The sequence below is a fragment of the Manis javanica genome, chromosome 5, assembly GCF_040802235.1.
Source record: "Manis javanica isolate MJ-LG chromosome 5, MJ_LKY, whole genome shotgun sequence".
Lineage (NCBI taxonomy): Eukaryota > Metazoa > Chordata > Mammalia > Pholidota > Manidae > Manis > Manis javanica.
Genome location: NC_133160.1, coordinates 173094527 through 173113272, shown reverse-complemented (window position 1 = coordinate 173113272; position 18746 = coordinate 173094527). Strand labels below are relative to the sequence as shown.

Sequence of the window (18746 nt, the reverse complement as noted above, 5' to 3'; positions counted from 1 at the left end):
TGGAGTGGGTGGGACAGCAGATGACTGAGCAAAGCTAATTCCCAGCATTTTTGAAGCCATAAACATAACTGCAGACAGTTCCCTATTAGCCTACATAAATGGTAGTCTAGAAGTTTCTTTATTTGGGAAGAATGGGGACAGGGGGCTAATATCATCAGACTATGTATGACGTGTGATAAAATCTTAAATGTGTGCAGTGCTAACGAGGGACAATGACACTTTGCACAGATCGGACCTCAATTCTCTTTTCTCCTATCAGCTGCAATAGCTATAGGATGCTTACTCATTCACCAAAAATCCTACTACACTGACTGATTAAATACTAGGATTGTCACCTTGAAAGAAGAACTTAGAGTCTCAGTCATTCCCGGCGGCTTTGACCACACGGAGGCTGGACCGTCCCACACAGAGCTGAGAACCTAGCGTGTTGGAGAAGCTGTAGAGTGCAGGATTTTCTCTACTCAACCAGCACAGACATCTGTCTGCGTCATTATATGACTGGGAGAAAGGGAACTACGGAAATCTCTCAAGCGCAAACTGGTCACAAGTGGGCAGCCAGAACAAAAGCTAAGACAGGAAGTCAGAAGGTGCTGGAACTGTTGCTTTCACTCAGTGGCTACTTACTGAGTGTCTACTATATGCAAAGCACTTTCCAGGCAAAAAATGTTTGAACCCAGATCACCTTTACAAAGTATACAGGGCTGCCCTGGTTAAAAGGAAATGGGAGGGTTTAAGTATGGCTATCTTCACCTGCACATGCAAGCAGGCATATAGACCATTCTGTGGGAGCCGTTTATGGAGGGGCACTGAGGGGCCACAGAGGAGGCAGAGGCAGAGGCCGCCCAAACAGCAGCCTGAGATTTCACGTCACTCCACGCCAGGGCAGAGCTTAAAGACAGCACTCCTGGCTCCGACGGCACATGATGTGCCCTGGGAGGACACAGAGAGTACTTTCCACAGAACAACTTCCCACGCAGAGAACAAGATTACACGCAGGCACTAGAGAGTGGGAAAGCCACATGGGCAAAGGCAGAGATCACGGTCCTTTGGTCGGACCCTTGTAACACCACAATAGTCCAGGCTGTTTGGGTTCCAAGCTTCTTAATGGCCTGGCTTGCTCTTTGGTTTAAGGAAGACTCATTTCAGAGCAAGGAAACACCCACTCTATTCTCATGCTGGGGCGCAGGTGAGCTGGGTGGGCACAGACTGCTCGTCGGGAAGGCTGAGGCCACGGGCCCAACAGGCACCCAGGCTGCTGGGGCCGCACAAGAATGGCCAACGAAGCTCAGCCCCGCTCGCAGCCCACGCACCTGAAGAGAATCAAAAGTCAGGCCACAAACCAGGAGAAGCTATGTACAGAGCATGAATGGCAAATGGCTTGTATTCAGAATATATAAAGAACTCTTGCAAGTAAATAATAGGAACAAAAAAATCCAATGAAAACAATGGGCAAATGATTTGATAGACATTTCATCAAAGATGACACACAGGAAGCAGGTAAACATTCAAAATGTTTCACATCATTAGCCACTAGGGAATGTGAGCTAAGGCCACAGGTACATACCACCACACACTTATTAAATAAAAAGCACAAAACGGAGTGAAACAAAATGACAATACCAGCTCTGCAAACACGTCTACTGACAGACCAGGGGAAGAGATGACCTACTGCTGGAGTCACATTCAAAATACACACGGGGCATGCATCACGGCCACAGAAACCCCCCGGGCCAAGGGGACACGTGGGGCTGGGGCTGACCGGAGGGCTGCCCTGGAGTCTCCATCATCACCATGTGGGACAATGACAGCTGCACTACAAAACTACCAGGGAAATTTTTCACCTGCTCAGAGTTTACAGAACTGGCTGCAGTTTGCTTTTCATTTTTATTTTCTAGTTCACACATTTTTGGCATGAGCAGGACTCACCTTGTTCCCTCCCATCACACACGGGAACTCCATTCTCTGTGCCTCCCTCCCCGTCTGAGCTTGGCCTCTCTGAAGACAGTTTCTACAAGCAGAGAAAGGATTAAGTCATTCTCACAGTGGTCACGCTGGCCAAGTGGTGTATCGTGGATCGTCCAAAAGTTGACTCAAAGGGGAAGGAAAATGTGGGCCAAGTTTTCAACAACCCAGAGGCAGCAGGGGCCCAACTGTAACAGACCAGCTGCTTGGACGGATACCAAAGATTTTAAAACCTCAAAAGAACAGAAACCCTTGCTGAGGTTATACTAACACTAGCAATAGTACCATGCCTATTTCATTCAAACCACTGTTCGTGCAAATAATTTTGAAAAAATACTAAGATTACAAAAAATATTTGTCACCAAGCTGAATTATCCCTCTAGAATAAATACTCCATCACCCATTTGATGTCCTCCCGTAATTCATCAATAACTGGGTGTCAAGCATCTCCTTGTAACAAATACACTCAGAGTAAATATGCAGAGAGACTGTCATTCAAAACTGTCAAAGGGCACTGGATTCCTGTAATTATCTCAGTCCTATTAGGACTGAGGTGTAAGAAGCACCTTAGGTCTCCATGTAAGGAGCAGTCAGGACTCTAAGTCAGTTCCCAAATAAGAGACGTTGGTTAGAGTAGGAATCTTTCTGTTCTGCCCAGACGACTAGTGTCATAGAGGAAAGGGGCTCCAAATGCCCTCCTCAGAACCGCCCACAGCATACCCAGTACCCTAGACACTGGCCAGCCAGGAGACCAACAAGGTATCTGGATGATAGAGGGGCACAGGGGAACACACACACCCTGCTCATCCTGAGAGGTCCAGGCAATCTTGGCCAAGGACGGCAGACAGGTGTTGCAACCCCACAGCAGCGCCGGGAAGAGCTGCAGTGAAGGGACTATGGTGTGTCCTGGGAACTGAGTATGTACCAAGTTCCGGGGACAGAGTGACTGAAGCTGGCACTGCCCCGGCAACCAGGCTGGGGGCACCCAGTCCCCAGGTCAATAGGTCTGGCCGGGCCCTAACAAAGCGGTCCTAGGAACCAGGGGTCAATCTTCTGCATCAACTTGGAGGGTGTCTGGGGATGAGACTGACATGTAAGCCGGTGGGCCCTGAGTGAGCAGGTGCTGCTCAACAGTGTGGGTGGCCTCACTCGTGCCTGAAGGCCTGAAGGGAGCAGAGACCAGCCTCCCCAGGCACCAAGGGCTTCTCCAGCAGACGGACCCCAGGTCTCACGGCGTCGTCAACTCTCCTGGGCCTCCAGCCTGCAGGCCCACCCTGCAGAGGGTGGGTTTGCCAGCTTCCATAATCATGTGAGCCAATTCCTTAAAATAAAACTCTTTGTATACATATCTATGTATGTACGTATATGTGTACATGTGTCCACATATAGAATGCATAATTTTATAATGTATATGACATTTTATATCTGAATCTTAGGTATATTCGATAACAGATATAAAATATATATATATACACACACTCCTATACATTATATACATACATGTACACACACACATGCTGCTGGTTCTGTTTCTCTGGAGAACCCCGACAGCAGGACAAGAAGCGGTCTGTTCGAGGGCCGGGGGGCTGACTGGGAGGACTCAGAAGGCTCCTGGGACGCAGGCCACCTGCAGAACACTGCGTGCTGGGAGCCAGGGTCCCCACGGAACCAGGACCTTTGCACAGACGAACACAGCACTTCAGAGAGAGCTTATCCAGGGACGGGTTTATCTATTTCTGGCAAGAAGGGCCAACGCCCCGTCCCCACTGCTGTGCCCTCGGGGGGCTGCCAATGAGGGAAATGAGCGCAGAGCAGAGAGGGCCGGGGGTGGGGGGCGCGCCCTGCTCTGCGGGAAGGCGCACTTGCGCAGCGCCTGCTGCGCTCCAGCGGCACACAGACCCGCACAGTTGTGCCGTGGACCGGCTAGGGCACCTCCGACACCTTGAACCATCACCTTGAAACCCATGGCTGCGTCTGTAGCTGTGAACAATAAAACTTGAGCCCCCAGTCTGAAAATTATTAACTTGAGCTTCATACAGGGTAGACACTAAATGCATAGGGAGTGGGATTTCGTTCCTTTTCTTTTTCTCTTTTCAACCAGAAGTGCTGAAATTATCAGAGAATATTGCCAAAACTTTGAGGAAACCTAAATCAATTGTAAGATTATGATTCCTAGAAGAAACATGCCCCTTACCTTCTCCAGCTCTGCCTTGTGCATGGGGGAGCTTGACGGGGGAGGACATTCTGCATCCGCCGGCCCACTGCAGCCGCTGTGGGCTTCTCTGATCACCTAGAATAAGTGTGCACATTTCTGAGTACACCCAGATCAGAGGTACTTACCTAAGAGGTCGAAGCTTGAGACGGACAGAGGCATACGGTCTGGGGGAAACCCTGGGATCAGAAGCACCTGGATTTATGTTCCAGGATGCCACCCTCACTACTCCTTCACTTGCCAAATGTCTGTCTGACCCCAGTGCTGGCAGAGGTTTGGGGTACAGAGGGGAAGCACACACTCAATGGTCCCACTTTCCTGGGGCCACCATCACAGCACAATTTAGATACTGCCGTGAAAATGCGTATCACCAAAAAAGACAGAAGTTTGTGCTCAGAGCCCCTGCTGCGGTAGCTCGGATGAAGGTGGGGGCGGGGCAGGCTGGAGCGTCGGTGGGGCAGAGAGAGGAATGCATGGATCTGGGCGTGTCCTGCTAGAAGAGCCGACAGGTGTGGATGTACCGGGTGTGGAGGGTGAGGGGAGGGCCGCCTCCAGCAGGACACCTGGATTTCCCCGCTCTGGAACAGGCCAGGCTGTTCATTCTGATGGAGAAGACGGAGAGGTGGGATGGGTGGAAGAGGTGGGAGGTGAGTCTGGAGGCAAAGACAGACCTCCAGCCAGCACTGGAAACACACCAGGGGTCGCAGCCAAAAGCTGACGCCCACAGCAGAGCAGGGGGTGAGCCGCCAGCAGGGAGATATGACCAGGAGGAAGACCCGGAGCCTGTGGGCAGGTGAGGTGGACCGAAGGACCGAAGCCGGTGAGAGCGTGAGCAGGAAGGGACAGGACAGGGGCAGGTGGGGAGAGTGGGGCCCGAGGAGCGGGGGAAGGAGGGGGACAGCCCGACAGACACCATCGCTAAGATTTCTCTGTGAGGAAGTGGGGGGAGGCTAGGGCGGAGGGGAGCAAAGGAGGGGTCTCCCAGAGCCAGGAATGGGGTGGGGTCGGGGGTGGCAGGGATGGCGCAGGAAGGCTAGTGCATTTAGGGGCAGACTGAGAATGACACTTCGGTCCCACTGAGTCTATTTCCTCAGCGAACTGTAAAGCAGGCATATCGGTTACTCGCTGAAAGCTGTAGCTTCTCTGAGCCTCAGTTTCCTCACTTAGTAAAGGCAGGAATGTCAAGATGACCTGTCTTGGCAATTTAGCTATGGAACCCTGCCTGCAAATGCCTGCACCAGCATCTGGCATATGTGCATTCAAAATGTGGTGGCTCTACCACCTTCGACAGCCATCGTTATGTGAGCATCCTTATGACTTACGTGGAGAGCTCAGAAAATGATCAGGGCCTAGATTTGCAGGTGTAGGAATCAGCAGTGTGTAGGTAGTGACCCTCGGCACTACTGGTGTCCACAGCCACACCTACAGTCACCCACTGCCCCTTCCACCATCACTGAGCCCCCACAATGGCGTGGGCACAGTTCCATTCGCTAAGGGTGCACAGCAAACAAGACGGAAAGGTTCCCGGGTCGGTGGAACTTACATTCCTCTAACGGAAAAGTTAGCGGGCAATCTTTCAAAATGTCCTCTATTCTTTTTGGAACTAAGCTGCAATTTGAGTTCAACCCAAGTTGCCTTCTGGGCAGAAGTGAAATGCCAAAGTCCCAGATATCTGTGTAGTAACTTTGTAATATGATCTCAATAGACATATTCAAATTCACTTGGCTTGCCCTGGATTGGGATTAGAGACGGGAACTGACAGGAGACCAGGATAGTGTTTCCAGCCATTTTGTTGCTCAGCTGTTTTATGAAAAGACAATGGAGGGGTGTCCTCATTTGAGACAAAAACAGGAAAAGACAAAAAGGCAGGAAAAGTCCAGAGAGCTACTGCAGTGGTTTCTCCCTGTGGGTGCTGAGGTGTCAGAAAGCGCCAGAGCAGGCGAAGATCCGCTTTCCCCTTATTCTCTGGTTCACGCTGATTTCACTGTCGCTTTCTCGTGGTGGGTCTTTTACCCTCACCTCCCAATGGATTTATGATATCTTTAGAAGACAAGGCAAATTCTGTATGGACAAGTTTTTGTCTTTTCTCTAGGGAAAGTGCATATAATACAATGGAAAACTCCTGGCCTTTTGTGTCAAACAGAGACTGGGGTTTTGACCCCAATTCTGCCATTTCCCACACATGGGTGGCTGGAGCAATCTAGCCTCGGAGGCCTGCGTTCCTGGGCCAGAACATGCGCAAAGCAATAGGGGGCCGTGGGGAGAGGGAAAGGGAAAGCAGTGTAGTGTTTCCAGCCCGGGGCTTCTCCCAGAAGGGACATTAAGTCAACTCGAGCTCTTTTCCCATGATGATGGCGTTAAAAGAAAATGTGTCACATCACATAAACAAACCAGAGCTTCAAGTTCTTCACTTCACACCAAAAGGCTGAACCCCACAAAATGTAACTTGCAGAAACACATCTCTGCCAAAAGTTACAAAAGTTATTCAAAAAAGTTTCTTCCTTCTTCATTTTCTTTCTTGAGGGGGTTCTGCAAGCACGTTAGCAGGATTGCACACTCCCCCTACCAGCCCCTTGGTGGGGGTATGTGCGAGGTGTCTTCCAGGGCAACTGTGCTCTGTCCCTTAGCTGAACAGGACTCAAACTTCAAGACTCAGCCTCGAACTCCTGTGACCAGGATGCCTGCTCTGAGCCTCCCACTGGGACAGACGACATGGCTACCCTTCTATACGTGCACAGACCACCATGCATTCCTCTGTCAGACCCTCGTCACATGCGTTGTGCATTTGCATTAAGCTGGGCTCATTTTCACAGAAGGGGCTATGCTGTGCTTATGTGGGTCTTCTGATGCCTAGCACGTAACAGCAACTTTAAGAAGTCTGACTAAAGAAGGAAAAATAGGAGGGAATGAAGAAATAAAGTGGACTTCAAATTTCCTATGAGGAAGAAAAAATAAAGGGTGAATGAGAAACAGGAGAGAAACCAGGCCATCACGTAAAATAAGTAAATCCTCATGACAAAGTTTCCCCAGTCTGCACAGATTTCTGAAATCCTTGGGGATACAGTTTTTCAAAGGGCATGCAGATAAAAGCCATGCCCACAGCACCAGCATACCCTGCCCCAGCTAACTCCCTCACACTTGCTCCTGGTCCCTGGAATGTCCCCTTGGCTCTCCCTGCCCCATATCAAGTCCCATTTTGCCAGCAAAGGTTCAGGGAGGTGAGTAACCAGTGAGTCACCAGCCATGGAGGCTAACTCACACAATCACCCTTCCTGAGAAGCATTTCCTAATAAACCCAAACCATTTATCTGCATGCTCAGACAACAGCACATAGACAAATGTGCAGTTCTGTCCTCTGTTAACTTCCCCCACTAGAATTTACGTCCCTTGTGGGGAGTAGAGTGTCTCCCAAAGCGCTTTGGAGAGAGATGGGCATTCGGTAGACCCGGATGTACCCAGGACCAGGCTGGGGGACACTCACGGCATCTCAGTGTCCCACGATTATTTATCTCTTCCACATTAAACAGTAAGTCTGCCCCAGATATGGAGAGAGGAATGATGGAAAAGACCAGGGAGCATAAGCTGGTCTCCTTCCTTGGTTTTTATCAACCAGCCAGTTGAATTATTTCAGGTTACTTTTATGAAACTGTTTTTCTATTCTGACCTCTATTTATTGCCAAACTGCCCCTGCAGAGTTAATTCAGGAGTAATAAATAAACGGTTTCTCACCCAAATTCCTTGAATAGGTATAAATGAGGTTTTGTATCAATATATTTCTTTTCAAAGTGCCATGTTCTATGAGAAGTTCAATATGTATTTAAGAGGACTAGATCCAAATTCAGAGACACAAATCCTCCCAAAAACAAACTGTTATATGTTCTGTGGTATTTTTGTTTGCTTTTAACTTGAGTCTTCATCCCCAGAAACACAATCTCTGCACATTTTTTAAGGAAACCTGACCACTGTTTCTGGGAATATTGGCTCTTGTCTTCTGACTGACCCCTACAAAATGGCTCATGTTTTCAGCATCTGTGTACACATAGACACACACACACACACACACACACACACACAGAGTCAGTTAATTTTGGCATGAGCTGCTGGTAATGGAAGCTGCAGACTGGAAGGAGAGAAACAAACTTGGCAGTGGTTTTTGAGGAAGTTTTTGTCAAGTCATGTACTGACTGAACACAAGCCTCATGCTTCTTGGACCTGACAAAGGGTGTATGTGACTTACTTAAGAGATCTTTAATTGTTACACTAAAGCCATGTAATAAGTTTAGGACAAAATGGGATAATGCAGACTGTATTAATAAAAGACTTATTTGTTTTGTGAAATGATTCATGTTAGAGGGTTGCTGGAGTTTGTACAGAAAGACTCCTAAGGTGTGACACTAGTAAGTCACTTATGTTTCAACTGCTTACTACAGTTCCAGGGTGCATTTAACTTTTTCATTCTACATTTTTGCTACTGAAAATTCTGATCAGATAAATGGGAAATAGTTTGTACCAATATCATAATGGCTTAAAATATCCTGGAATTCCAGATTTTGAGACCCTTCATTCATGATCTTGTCATCCTAACATGACATCATCCAGATAAGTAAGGGTTGTTCCTTTTCTGATAGTTGTACTTTGAAAAAAATCAACTTTAATCAGAAAGGTATAGGCTTTACAAAGTGAAATAAAAAGCCATGATGACAACATTGACTTATTTCACATAAAAAAGTTCTAAATCATTTGGGAAAAATAGAACAAAGTTGGAAGACATACATTGGCTGATTTCAAAACTCTATAATAAAGTTGCAGCAAATGAGACAATGTGGACGTATAAACAGACAAATGACCCAGGACAAGAAGCCCAACAGGGACCCAAACATACATGATCAACTGATCTCCAGTCAGAGCAATTCAGGTCAGACAATAGTACTGAACGACTGGCTGTCTGTATGGAAGAGAACAGATCTTGAACCCTCCATCTCAGCCTATACACAAAAATCATCATGTATGAATCAGAGACCTATATGGAAAGACGGAGCCATAAAGAATCTGGAAGAGAACACAGGTGCTACCTTGGTGACTTGGAATATGCTAAGATTTGGGAGGCAGAATGAAAAAAGCACTCACTATAGAAATAAAGACTAATATGCTAGATTTCAGGTTTAACAATTTCTGCTCATCTGAAGATACCATTAAGGAAGATGATTTATCTACAGATTACTCAGAGAGTCATTTTTTAAAGCAAGAAACATTGGGATAAAGAAGAACATTTCATATTTGAAAGGGTTTTAACTACCAGTAAGATATGACCGTGCAAAATCTGGATGCAACAAATAACACAACGTCAAAACATATTAAGCAAAAATGGACAGAAATAAAGACAAACAGATAAATCATAGTTAAAGGGGTAGACGCTACCACATCTTTCCCTTTGATTAACTGATAAAACAAAAAATAAATTAGTAAAGATATAGAAGATTCAAACACAAGTGACTGTGCCCCAACAAACATGTAGACCAGAACAACAGGCAACTGCAAAATACTCACCTCTTACACACAGACACCGAACATTTACCAAAAATGATTATATGTTGAACAATGAGTCTACAAATTTCTGCCATGTGAAATCATATAAAGTTCAATGACTTTAAAGGAATTAAATTAGAATTAAAAGCAAATAATTTTTAAAAATCACCAAATATTTGGAGTGTAAGCAATATATTCCCAAATAAACCACTTGTCAAAAAGGAAAACAAACAGAAATTAGAAAATATTTTTAACTGAATGGTAACAAAAACAGAAAACTCAAAACTTATGCAGTTAAAACTGTTCAGACGTTGTGTGTGGGGGGGTCACGGGGAAGACGGTGTAGCTCAGAGAAAACAAGTAGGGACTCGGTGGCATCTTACTACAGTGATGGGCAGGGACTGCAGTGCAGTATGGGGCGGACTCAATAATAAGGGTGAATGTAGTAACCACATTGTTTTTCTTGTGAAACATTCATGAGAGTGTATATCAATGATAACTTAATAAAAAAAATGGTGCACAGAGGGAAGTATATCATTTTAAATGAATATATATAAGAAAAAGGCTAAAGACCAGTTACCTAAGTATGAACTTCAAAAGTCTAAATAAGTATAATAAATTAGCCAAAAGAAAGTAGAAGTGAAGCAGAGGAGAACTCAATTAACTAGAAAACAATAGTACTACAGAGAAAAATCCACAGAGCCAAAATGTGTTTTTTTTTAGAGAATGAAATGAATACACTTCTGGCAAGACTGATGAAGAAGAAAAGAAGGTGTGGGGTATTCTGACCCTGGTTTCCATATAGGAGACATGCAGGCCATCACTCTCACCTTGACAATTAAATAAGGAGGAGAGGCATTAAAAATTAATAGTATTTCTTAACTCAGTGCAGTGAGGATGCAAAGATGCCCAAATGGCCTAAATTCTCCAAGTAAAGAGTCCTTCAGTATCTCTTCCTGCATCTCTGCTATTCTTGTGCACAAAATGTGCGGAAGGTAAGGAAAACTCATGCGAATCCAATGGACACAGTCCCAGGAATGGCCCACACATTAGAATTTTCAAAGACTTTAAACTAGCTACAACAGAAATGCTAAAATCACTCATGAAAAAGGTGGACATTCATGAAGAGATGGGGAATTTCAGCAAAAAGATGAAAACTATAAAAAAAGAAAAAGAAAAATGCTAGAAATGAAAAGTAAGTTATCACAAAAGCAGAATTCATGAGATGGGCCTGAAGCAGAACAGACAGAGGGGAGGACGGTACGCTTGAGGGCGGCTCCGTCAGAAGCACCCACCCAAACTGGAACTCTCCGAAGGGCGAGGAGAACAGAACACGGCCTCCTGATCTACGGGAATGTATCCAATGAACATCCATACACATGGAGGGAAAAAATAAGGTGAAAAAATGTTTGAAGAGATAATGGCCAAAAATGCTCCAAAACTGATGAAAACATTACCCACAGAACAAGGAAGCTCAACACCAAGAAAGATAAAAAACAAGAAAACCTCACCCAGTCAACTGCTGAAAACCCAAGAAGCTACCGCGAAGGCAGGAAGAAAAGGAACAACTGACGGCAAACTTCTCATCAACAGAGAAGGCAAAATAAAGACATTTCCAGACAGACGAAGCTGAACGGTTTATTTCTAGAAGAACTGCTCTGCCACAAATTATATTCAAAACTTTTTAAATAATTCATCTAGGGTGAAGGGGAATTATACTGGATGGGGGCCCACACCTTCAGGAGGAATGGAGACTCCAGTAAGAGCAAATGCCCGGTAAAACACAAAAGACCTTTCTCAGACACACAGGATCAGGTTCTATGGTCATCAGCGTTTACAATGGGCCTGTTCACAATTCTTCCTGAGAATACTGGCAAAACCACGATCCCTTCACAGCACATTAAAATCACTGTGAGAACGCTGTTCAGCTCTGTTCATCCACTGCTACTTGAAACCATGAAAAGCTGTGAAGCCCCTACGGTGTGACCCAGTGGAGGGCAGGGGAAAGCAGGAAAGCACGGGTGAAACTGATCGATGCCAGTACCAGGACCCTTACTATTTCTGTTAGAATGGGAACATGGTGGTATAGAGTGCAGCCAATTTCCATTAAGTATTCTCTTTGGCATAAACTAAGATGGTTGTTTTAGGATGTTTATTAATTCATTTTGCAACAGAGGACATGGCGGATCATTCAGCAGACGGCTCCTACTCCGGGCACGCAGGAGGATAATGTGCCCCAATCCCTGCAGGTCTGGGCAAAGAAGCCTGGGAAAAAGTGATGGTCCCTAAACACATCCTGCTGTCATCTTGATTTCCTAGCTGTTTCCAGCAGGAGTCTGAAGTCTGTTGAGATGGAGAAACAGTAGTGTAATACCAAGAACAAAAATGGCAATAATGATAGCAGCTCACACTTACACACATGCTACACATGCTCACTATATATGAGGTGCTCTTCTAAATGACTGGTGCCTTAGTATTATTTACCCTCACAAATACTTAGAAAACAGATGCCATTATGACCCTCCCTCCCATTTTACAGAGGAGAAAACCAAGGCACAGAGAAGCGAAGTAGCTCATCCAAGACACACAGCTAGCTGGCGGGGCTGCGGTCAGAGCGCAGAGTGACTGTTCAGTAGTGCTGCTGTCCCTACGCGATAATAGCTCTTGTATTCCTCTCCTGGGTCTTTCATGTTTATTACATTGAGTTTTGGAAGCAATTATAAAAATCAAATAAAACTTTACTCAAAATGGTTTTGGGATGCCAGTTACCTTACTGCCTATCTAACTGCAAAATGAGTTGGATCAGACATCTTAAATCCTTTTCCAGGAGGCCTTCTATCAAAAGGAAAATGAGTAGGCTGAACCAAAGCAATGATTACAAACCTAGCTTTTCCTCAGTCATCTGGGAGGCTCCTTAAAAACAGATTGTGGATAAAATAAAGGTTCCTGTGGGCAGGATTCTCACCTGGCCCTGGTCGGCTAGCTCACTACACGTGTGTGGGCAATAAGTTATTATTGACTCTATATAAGAAGCCCTGCGCAGTGCCCTGGGCAACACAGTGGCACAGCTGCAAGGCTGCAGGAGAGCAGAGCAGAGGCTGGAGCGGTGGCAGCGCTGAGTGAGGACAGAGGCCCAGAGGACGGCTGTGCGGGCAGAGAGGCCCAGTGGCAGAGACCGGCTTGCTGCCTGCAGACTTGCTCTGAGTGGACGGGATTCTAGTGACTGACCTGCCGCCGTGGGAATAAAGTTGGGTATAAACCCTTTCACCCCAAGAACATTCCATTGTCATTTTCGGTCTTATTGAATCCATAGTGAACTTGCCTGGGGCTGAAACCCATTGGCAAGACAAACGAAAACAGTATCACTTCTCATTTATAAGTACACACCGAACACTTTTTTACAAAAGTAAAAAGTATTTTGAAAAGCATACCTAGATAATAATAAAGACCAAATTCAAAGATAAAGATAAAAGTTACCTTTGAAGCAGGAGAGAGAATTAATAAGAGGAAGCGAGTTTCAATTACATCCCTAGCATTTCAGATCTCGAAAAGGATAAAAGATAAAAAGTAAAAAGAAAAAAAAAGATCTGTAGGACCTTAATGAATCGGAATCACTGGGAATCTATGTTTTTAAAATTTCCAGGTGATTCTGATAAGGCAGCTGACCTTATGACAATATCTGGAAGAAAGTAAACTTGGGTCTTCACTGGTTTTTCAAAAATAAAATTCTTGATTGACTAAAATTAATTTTGTCATCTGACTTTCATTTCTAATCACAGCTTTTAGCTTCTGATACTGTAATATGTAATAGAAGTAAGGCATAAACATCAAATAGAGTAATTAATCAACTTAATCTCTTTAGAAAAAGGTAATTTACCATTTATTATATACCTCTTTTAAGAAATATCAGCAAGTGATAAAAATACTTGCAATTAGGCTTCCACTGACAAACAGTCATCGCATAATTAGCCAAGTGGCTCTGATCTGTATCTCACAGCATGTGGAATAATACGTAAGAGGATTTCATTCCACCAGCATCTGACACCTTGAAACAGTTTTGTCTTTAATTGCCCATTGTGAGCTGCACTGTCAGCTCAATGCCATTTCCCAGTGAAACAGTAAAACCCAGTGACACTGCACGTGACTTCCTGCTGTACCCAGTCAGTAAGAATGGAGTGTGCGTGAAATACTCAACAGCAGGAAGAATAAAGGAAACGAGAGAGCTTAGGTTTCACAGTGGCCTTTCTTGTTCCCACTAGGGACTCAGCAAACGCAAGAATGCGGAAGGACGGACGCAGGTGCCCAGGAGGAGGCGAGGAAAGCAGAATCACGAGGAAAGCGCCTTGCCTAGTCCATCCTTCCTCACCTCCTTTCCGAGGGGATGGTGCTGAGGGCACGGATGGAAGGAGTGAGTGAGAAAGTGGCGCGCGGTCGGACGGCCGCAGAGCGCAGAGCGGGGCCAGCTCGGAACGTGGTCGGCTCTGGCTGCGCGCCCACTCCGCTCCGCAGGAGCCCGCCAACCTGCGCCGCGGCCGGCCTCGCACCTGTAAACTGCTAGTAACGACACCTTTCTTGGGCAGCTGTCCTGAGGATCAGGCGCCAACGACGGAGGTAAAGTGCCGCGTAAGCTTTAAAGGGCTTTAAAGACATCGGGTAGCAGTGTGGCTGATGCGTGGCACGTTGGCGCTCTGTGTCTGGACGGGAGGCCGACGCGGCGGCAGCCCCTGACCACAGGACTCCCGCCGCAGAGGCGAGAGCTGGCCTCGTCCTCTCGCAGTGCAGACGCGAGAGAAGCCACTGCCTCACCGGTCGTCTGGCTTTTAGCCTTTGCTGGGGGATAAGAGGGCCGGGAGGTGTAAGGTCTCACGGCCGCGCGCACGTTACCGAACCCATTCTTCTAAGTGTTTCGTGAGGTCCTCCCTCCCCTCCCAGCCCTTGTTTCAAAGCAGGCACTAGCAGTGGATGATGGGCGCGATGGTCCGGACCAATCTGCCCCGATGAAAACAGCTAGGAAAGCAAGAGAAAGCACACACAGCGCCTCCCCACGAACGTGAAAGTGCTGTTACCACAGTGAGGCACTCCAGGGCCACAGTCCAGAAGATGGAGTCCAGAGGGGCGGACTGGCAGCTGGCACCGCCAATGCCACTTCTGTGCAGGCAGCGTGAGGTCAGGTAGCACCTGTGGCAGCTCTGGGGCACTAGGGGCTGAAGGCTGGAGTCCAGGGCATGAGGTCCCTCGCAGAACACCCAAATCAGGAGTGGGACCCCAAGGACCCCAGGGACTCCACGGTATCTTGGAATAAGTCAAACAAATACAAACCTGCCCTTGAATGGATTGTAGGCAGGCTTCAAGTTACCTGAGTGGCTCTAAAAATCTCAGGCTCTAAAATCAAACTGACTTTGGAAGAGCTAATGCCTCCAAGCACGTGACAGAGGCAAATGAAAATGCTTTCTCAGAGGAAGCACACTGCGAAGAATCAAATTATTTCTACAGGAACAATTGGATACGTGCAAGAAAAAGGATGGAACTGGATGCCTACCTCCCACTACATGTAAAAATTAGATCACAGACTAAATTTAAGATTCAAAACTATAAAATATTTGATGGAAACAGGTGTACATCTTCTGGACCTTGAGTTAAGCAATAGTTTCTTAAATGTGACATAAAAAGTAATGAAAAGGAATGGACTGTTGATACATATTACAACGTGGATGAATCTTGAAAATGTTATGCAAATTGAAAGAAGCCAGTCACAAAGGACATGGATTATGTGAATGAGTTCATATGAAATGCTGAGAATGGGCAAATCTATAGGGACAGAAAGCCAACTAGTGGCTGCCTGGGGCTGGGGTGGGTTCGGGTTAGCCACTGGGGCTGGACGGGCGCGGTGAGGGGGTGGGGCAGGGCCGGCCTGTGACTGGGGCTGTGCTGAGCACAGCATCTCTTTGGAGGGAAGAGTGTGTTCTGAACATTATCATGGTGATGGTTGCACAACTCTGCGAATATACAAAAAAAAAAAATGACTCATACTTTAAAATGGTGGGTTGTACAAGATGTGAATTATACCTCAATAAAGCTATCATAAAAAAAATTGATGAAATTTAGTTTTTCCAAATGTAATGACCAGCATGATGATCGGCTGACCTGGCACGCAAGGAGACAAAACGGCACAAACAAGAACAGGCTCGACCACAGTAAAAGAACCAGGTCCAGACTCCACGGGACCATGTCCCACAGCCATGCCTGTTAGGTGCTTGTCATGGGGATAAAAGCCAAACATTTCTAAAAGAAATTTAAAACTGTAAAATGATATTTCCAGGTTGAAAAAGAAACAATTAGATATTCAAAAATGGAAAACTACCATAAACCCAAATGAAGAACCTGGTAAACAGGACCAAACTGAACAGTAGATTCAGCACCACTAGAATGAGAAATAGTGAGCTGGAAATAACAAGAAAAAAATAAGCCAGAGGGAAGGAAAGAAAAGGAGGGGACAGTAAAATACAAAGGAGCAGAACATAGTGAAAAGACCTGACATACACTTAAATGTAGTTGGGGCAGCAGAATGGGGCAATATTACATTTTAAAAGAAAAGGCTGAAAATTTTTTCCAGAACTTAGAAAGAGGACAATCCACAGATTTAGAAGCCTAAGAATTCCAAGCAGAATGAACAGGAAAGAATCCATATCCAGACACAATAAAGTGAAACTAGAAAATCAAAGTAGAAGAGAAAGTCCTAGAAGCAGCTGCAGACACGCGGCAGAGGGCCTTCCGAAGACAGGAGTCAGTGTGCGTAACCTCGAAGCAACCAGAAGGATCCCCATCACAGACACACCGATTCAGGTGAATCCATGCTCGCCCATGCTTGGAAAAAACACAAATTAGAATAGACACACACGGAAACAAACCCGCCAGCCCACCTTCAGCCACTGTTCGGCCTGCTCCTTGCTCTGGACGGCGAGAACCAGTGGGTCTGTGCCTTGCTGGGTGATTTTCAGCTCATGCTTCTTCTTCTTGCCGTCCTTCGGGATGTAGGCGATGCCGCAGCCCTGGAGCGGCAGTTCCATCTGAGGCTGCTGGTCCTTGGAGCTCTTATAGCACTGCATTGAACGTGAGAAGTCAGAGGCTGCGAGGGAGCTCAGGCGGAAACACTGAGAAAACCGGCATAACGGACACGGGAATGTTGGCAAGGCGGGCGGAGGTCTCACTGAATAGTGCAGGTGTGTGGTGCTGAGATGGGCACCACGCACACAGCACAGCTCCACACGGATCCTTCAGCCCCATGTGCGTGAAAATACACCTACCTGTGAGGTCAGTAGTTCCCCCCGCTCTCTGCCACGACTCACCGGGAAACAAAGCCCCTGTTTGATGGAGGGGAGCTTCCTCCATAAGTCAGAGGTGAATGCTGAAACAGTTCTCTTGTTGAAAGGGAACCGCCTTAAGGTGGGCAGGCAATGACTTGGATACTTTGTTCTATAACCCATGTCGTTTGGTACCTGCCTGTCTCATCCAGTCCCCTTTCTGAAAGGTGGATGGATGATTTTATTAGAGTATAAATATCAACACACAGTATAACAAAATGTCTGCAAAGGTTTGTTTCTTGGTTGAGTAGAAGATCCAAAATGCATGCTGTTACACTTACACCGGTGATGTTCACTCCATAAAGTTCACACCATTCTTGCTTAATTTACATCTATAAAATGTAGAATCCGTCCACAAGGTTCCCTGCCCCCTTGGGTTCAGCTGTATTACTTGGGACCAAATGCATACCTCCTACAGGAAACACGCGGTCTAGGAGTTCAGATACATGGGTCCTAGCTCTGTTCTTAATTTAATCTGCGTTCTGGGAAGTTTCTTAAAGCTTCCTGAGACTTTTCCCTTATTTGTAAAATGAATTATTGCTGTTATTGTTATTTTACTGAGTTACATTAAACTTCTAAGAATAACTTCTACTACCACATATTGAGTGTCAACATGATATGAGATGTTCCATACATCTCATTTAATTATCACCGTTGTCCATTCTGCGAATTAGGAAACAGGCTCAACTGACTAAGTAACTGGACAGAAGTCAGAGAACCTGGAAAGTGGTAAATTCTAGTCCAAGCTGCCTGATGGCAGAGCCTGTCATCTTGACTCTAAACCATCTATTCATGAAGGAATGAATGAATAGATACCTATTTTCAGAAATGATTTCTAGAGTCCTTCCCTATTTTACAGTTCAAACCTTTGGCTCTTGAATGGCACAGGTATGAAATACACCCCCTTTTTAAAAAAAATCAACTGATGATTGCCCTGTCAAAAAGGAAGAAAAATACACCAAAACCAACTAGCCTCAGAGTGCTATGAATGTTTACCATTTATTAGACTTCTCACATTCTCAGTAAGTACCAAAAAAAAAAAAGTGAAAAAGAAAGTAACAATGTGGCAGAAGGGGTTAAAAGGGAAATGTTACAGCTCATGTTCTTGCTTAGGGTAAATGCCTCAAAATGGCATGTCATCAGGACTGATGGACACAGCCTGAGGTCGTTGCAGACTGGCTCCCCAGGGAGGTGGACTGGGAAGCAGAGGGCAGCCTGCAGGATCCTTATGACGGCGTGGACACCCGCAGGAGGGAAGGGAAGGAGGCAGGGTGGGGCTCAGGGAGAAGCTGGGCTGCAACACGGTTCAGTGAAAGCCTGGGGGAGCACCCGGGAGCTCTGGGCCTGGGTGCTTGGGCCTCACAGGCCTCCCCTGCGAAGGGAGCGTGGCCTCCGGCGAGTCTTCCGCCCCCTGCCGGTGAGGGAAGACGCCCTACAGTCCTAAGGGGAGCGCCCCTGAAAGGCTCCCTGGGCACAGGAAGGAACAGCTTCCAGACACTGCACAAAAAGGCTATAATGTGGCACGTTGGGACGTTTTTGTTTTCTGTTTATAGTTGTCCCTACTGTTACGACTTGGAAAGCATTTGCTCTTATCACTACTAATTTTTTTCAATCAACAGGGGTCATTTGGGCAGTTTGATCCAAGGTCATTTTTGAATGAAAAAGAAGCTTCATAATAAAAGCAA

General features: G+C 46.1%; 1 protein-coding gene across 5 annotated transcripts in view; it reads right to left on the bottom strand.

Annotated features, from left to right (window-relative positions):
- The window catches only part of AFAP1 (actin filament associated protein 1), a 149758-nt gene that overhangs the window by 44403 nt on the left and 86609 nt on the right, over positions 1-18746 (bottom strand). For all 5 annotated transcript variants that reach the window (XM_073238022.1, XM_073238023.1, XM_073238024.1 and 2 more), the window contains 3 exons: positions 16621-16800; positions 4157-4252; positions 1927-2008 (listed from right to left, as the gene is read on the bottom strand). In XM_073238022.1, coding sequence (XP_073094123.1) covers positions 1927-2008; positions 4157-4252; positions 16621-16800 — 358 coding nt within the window. The remainder of the gene's footprint in view (positions 1-1926; positions 2009-4156; positions 4253-16620; positions 16801-18746) is intronic.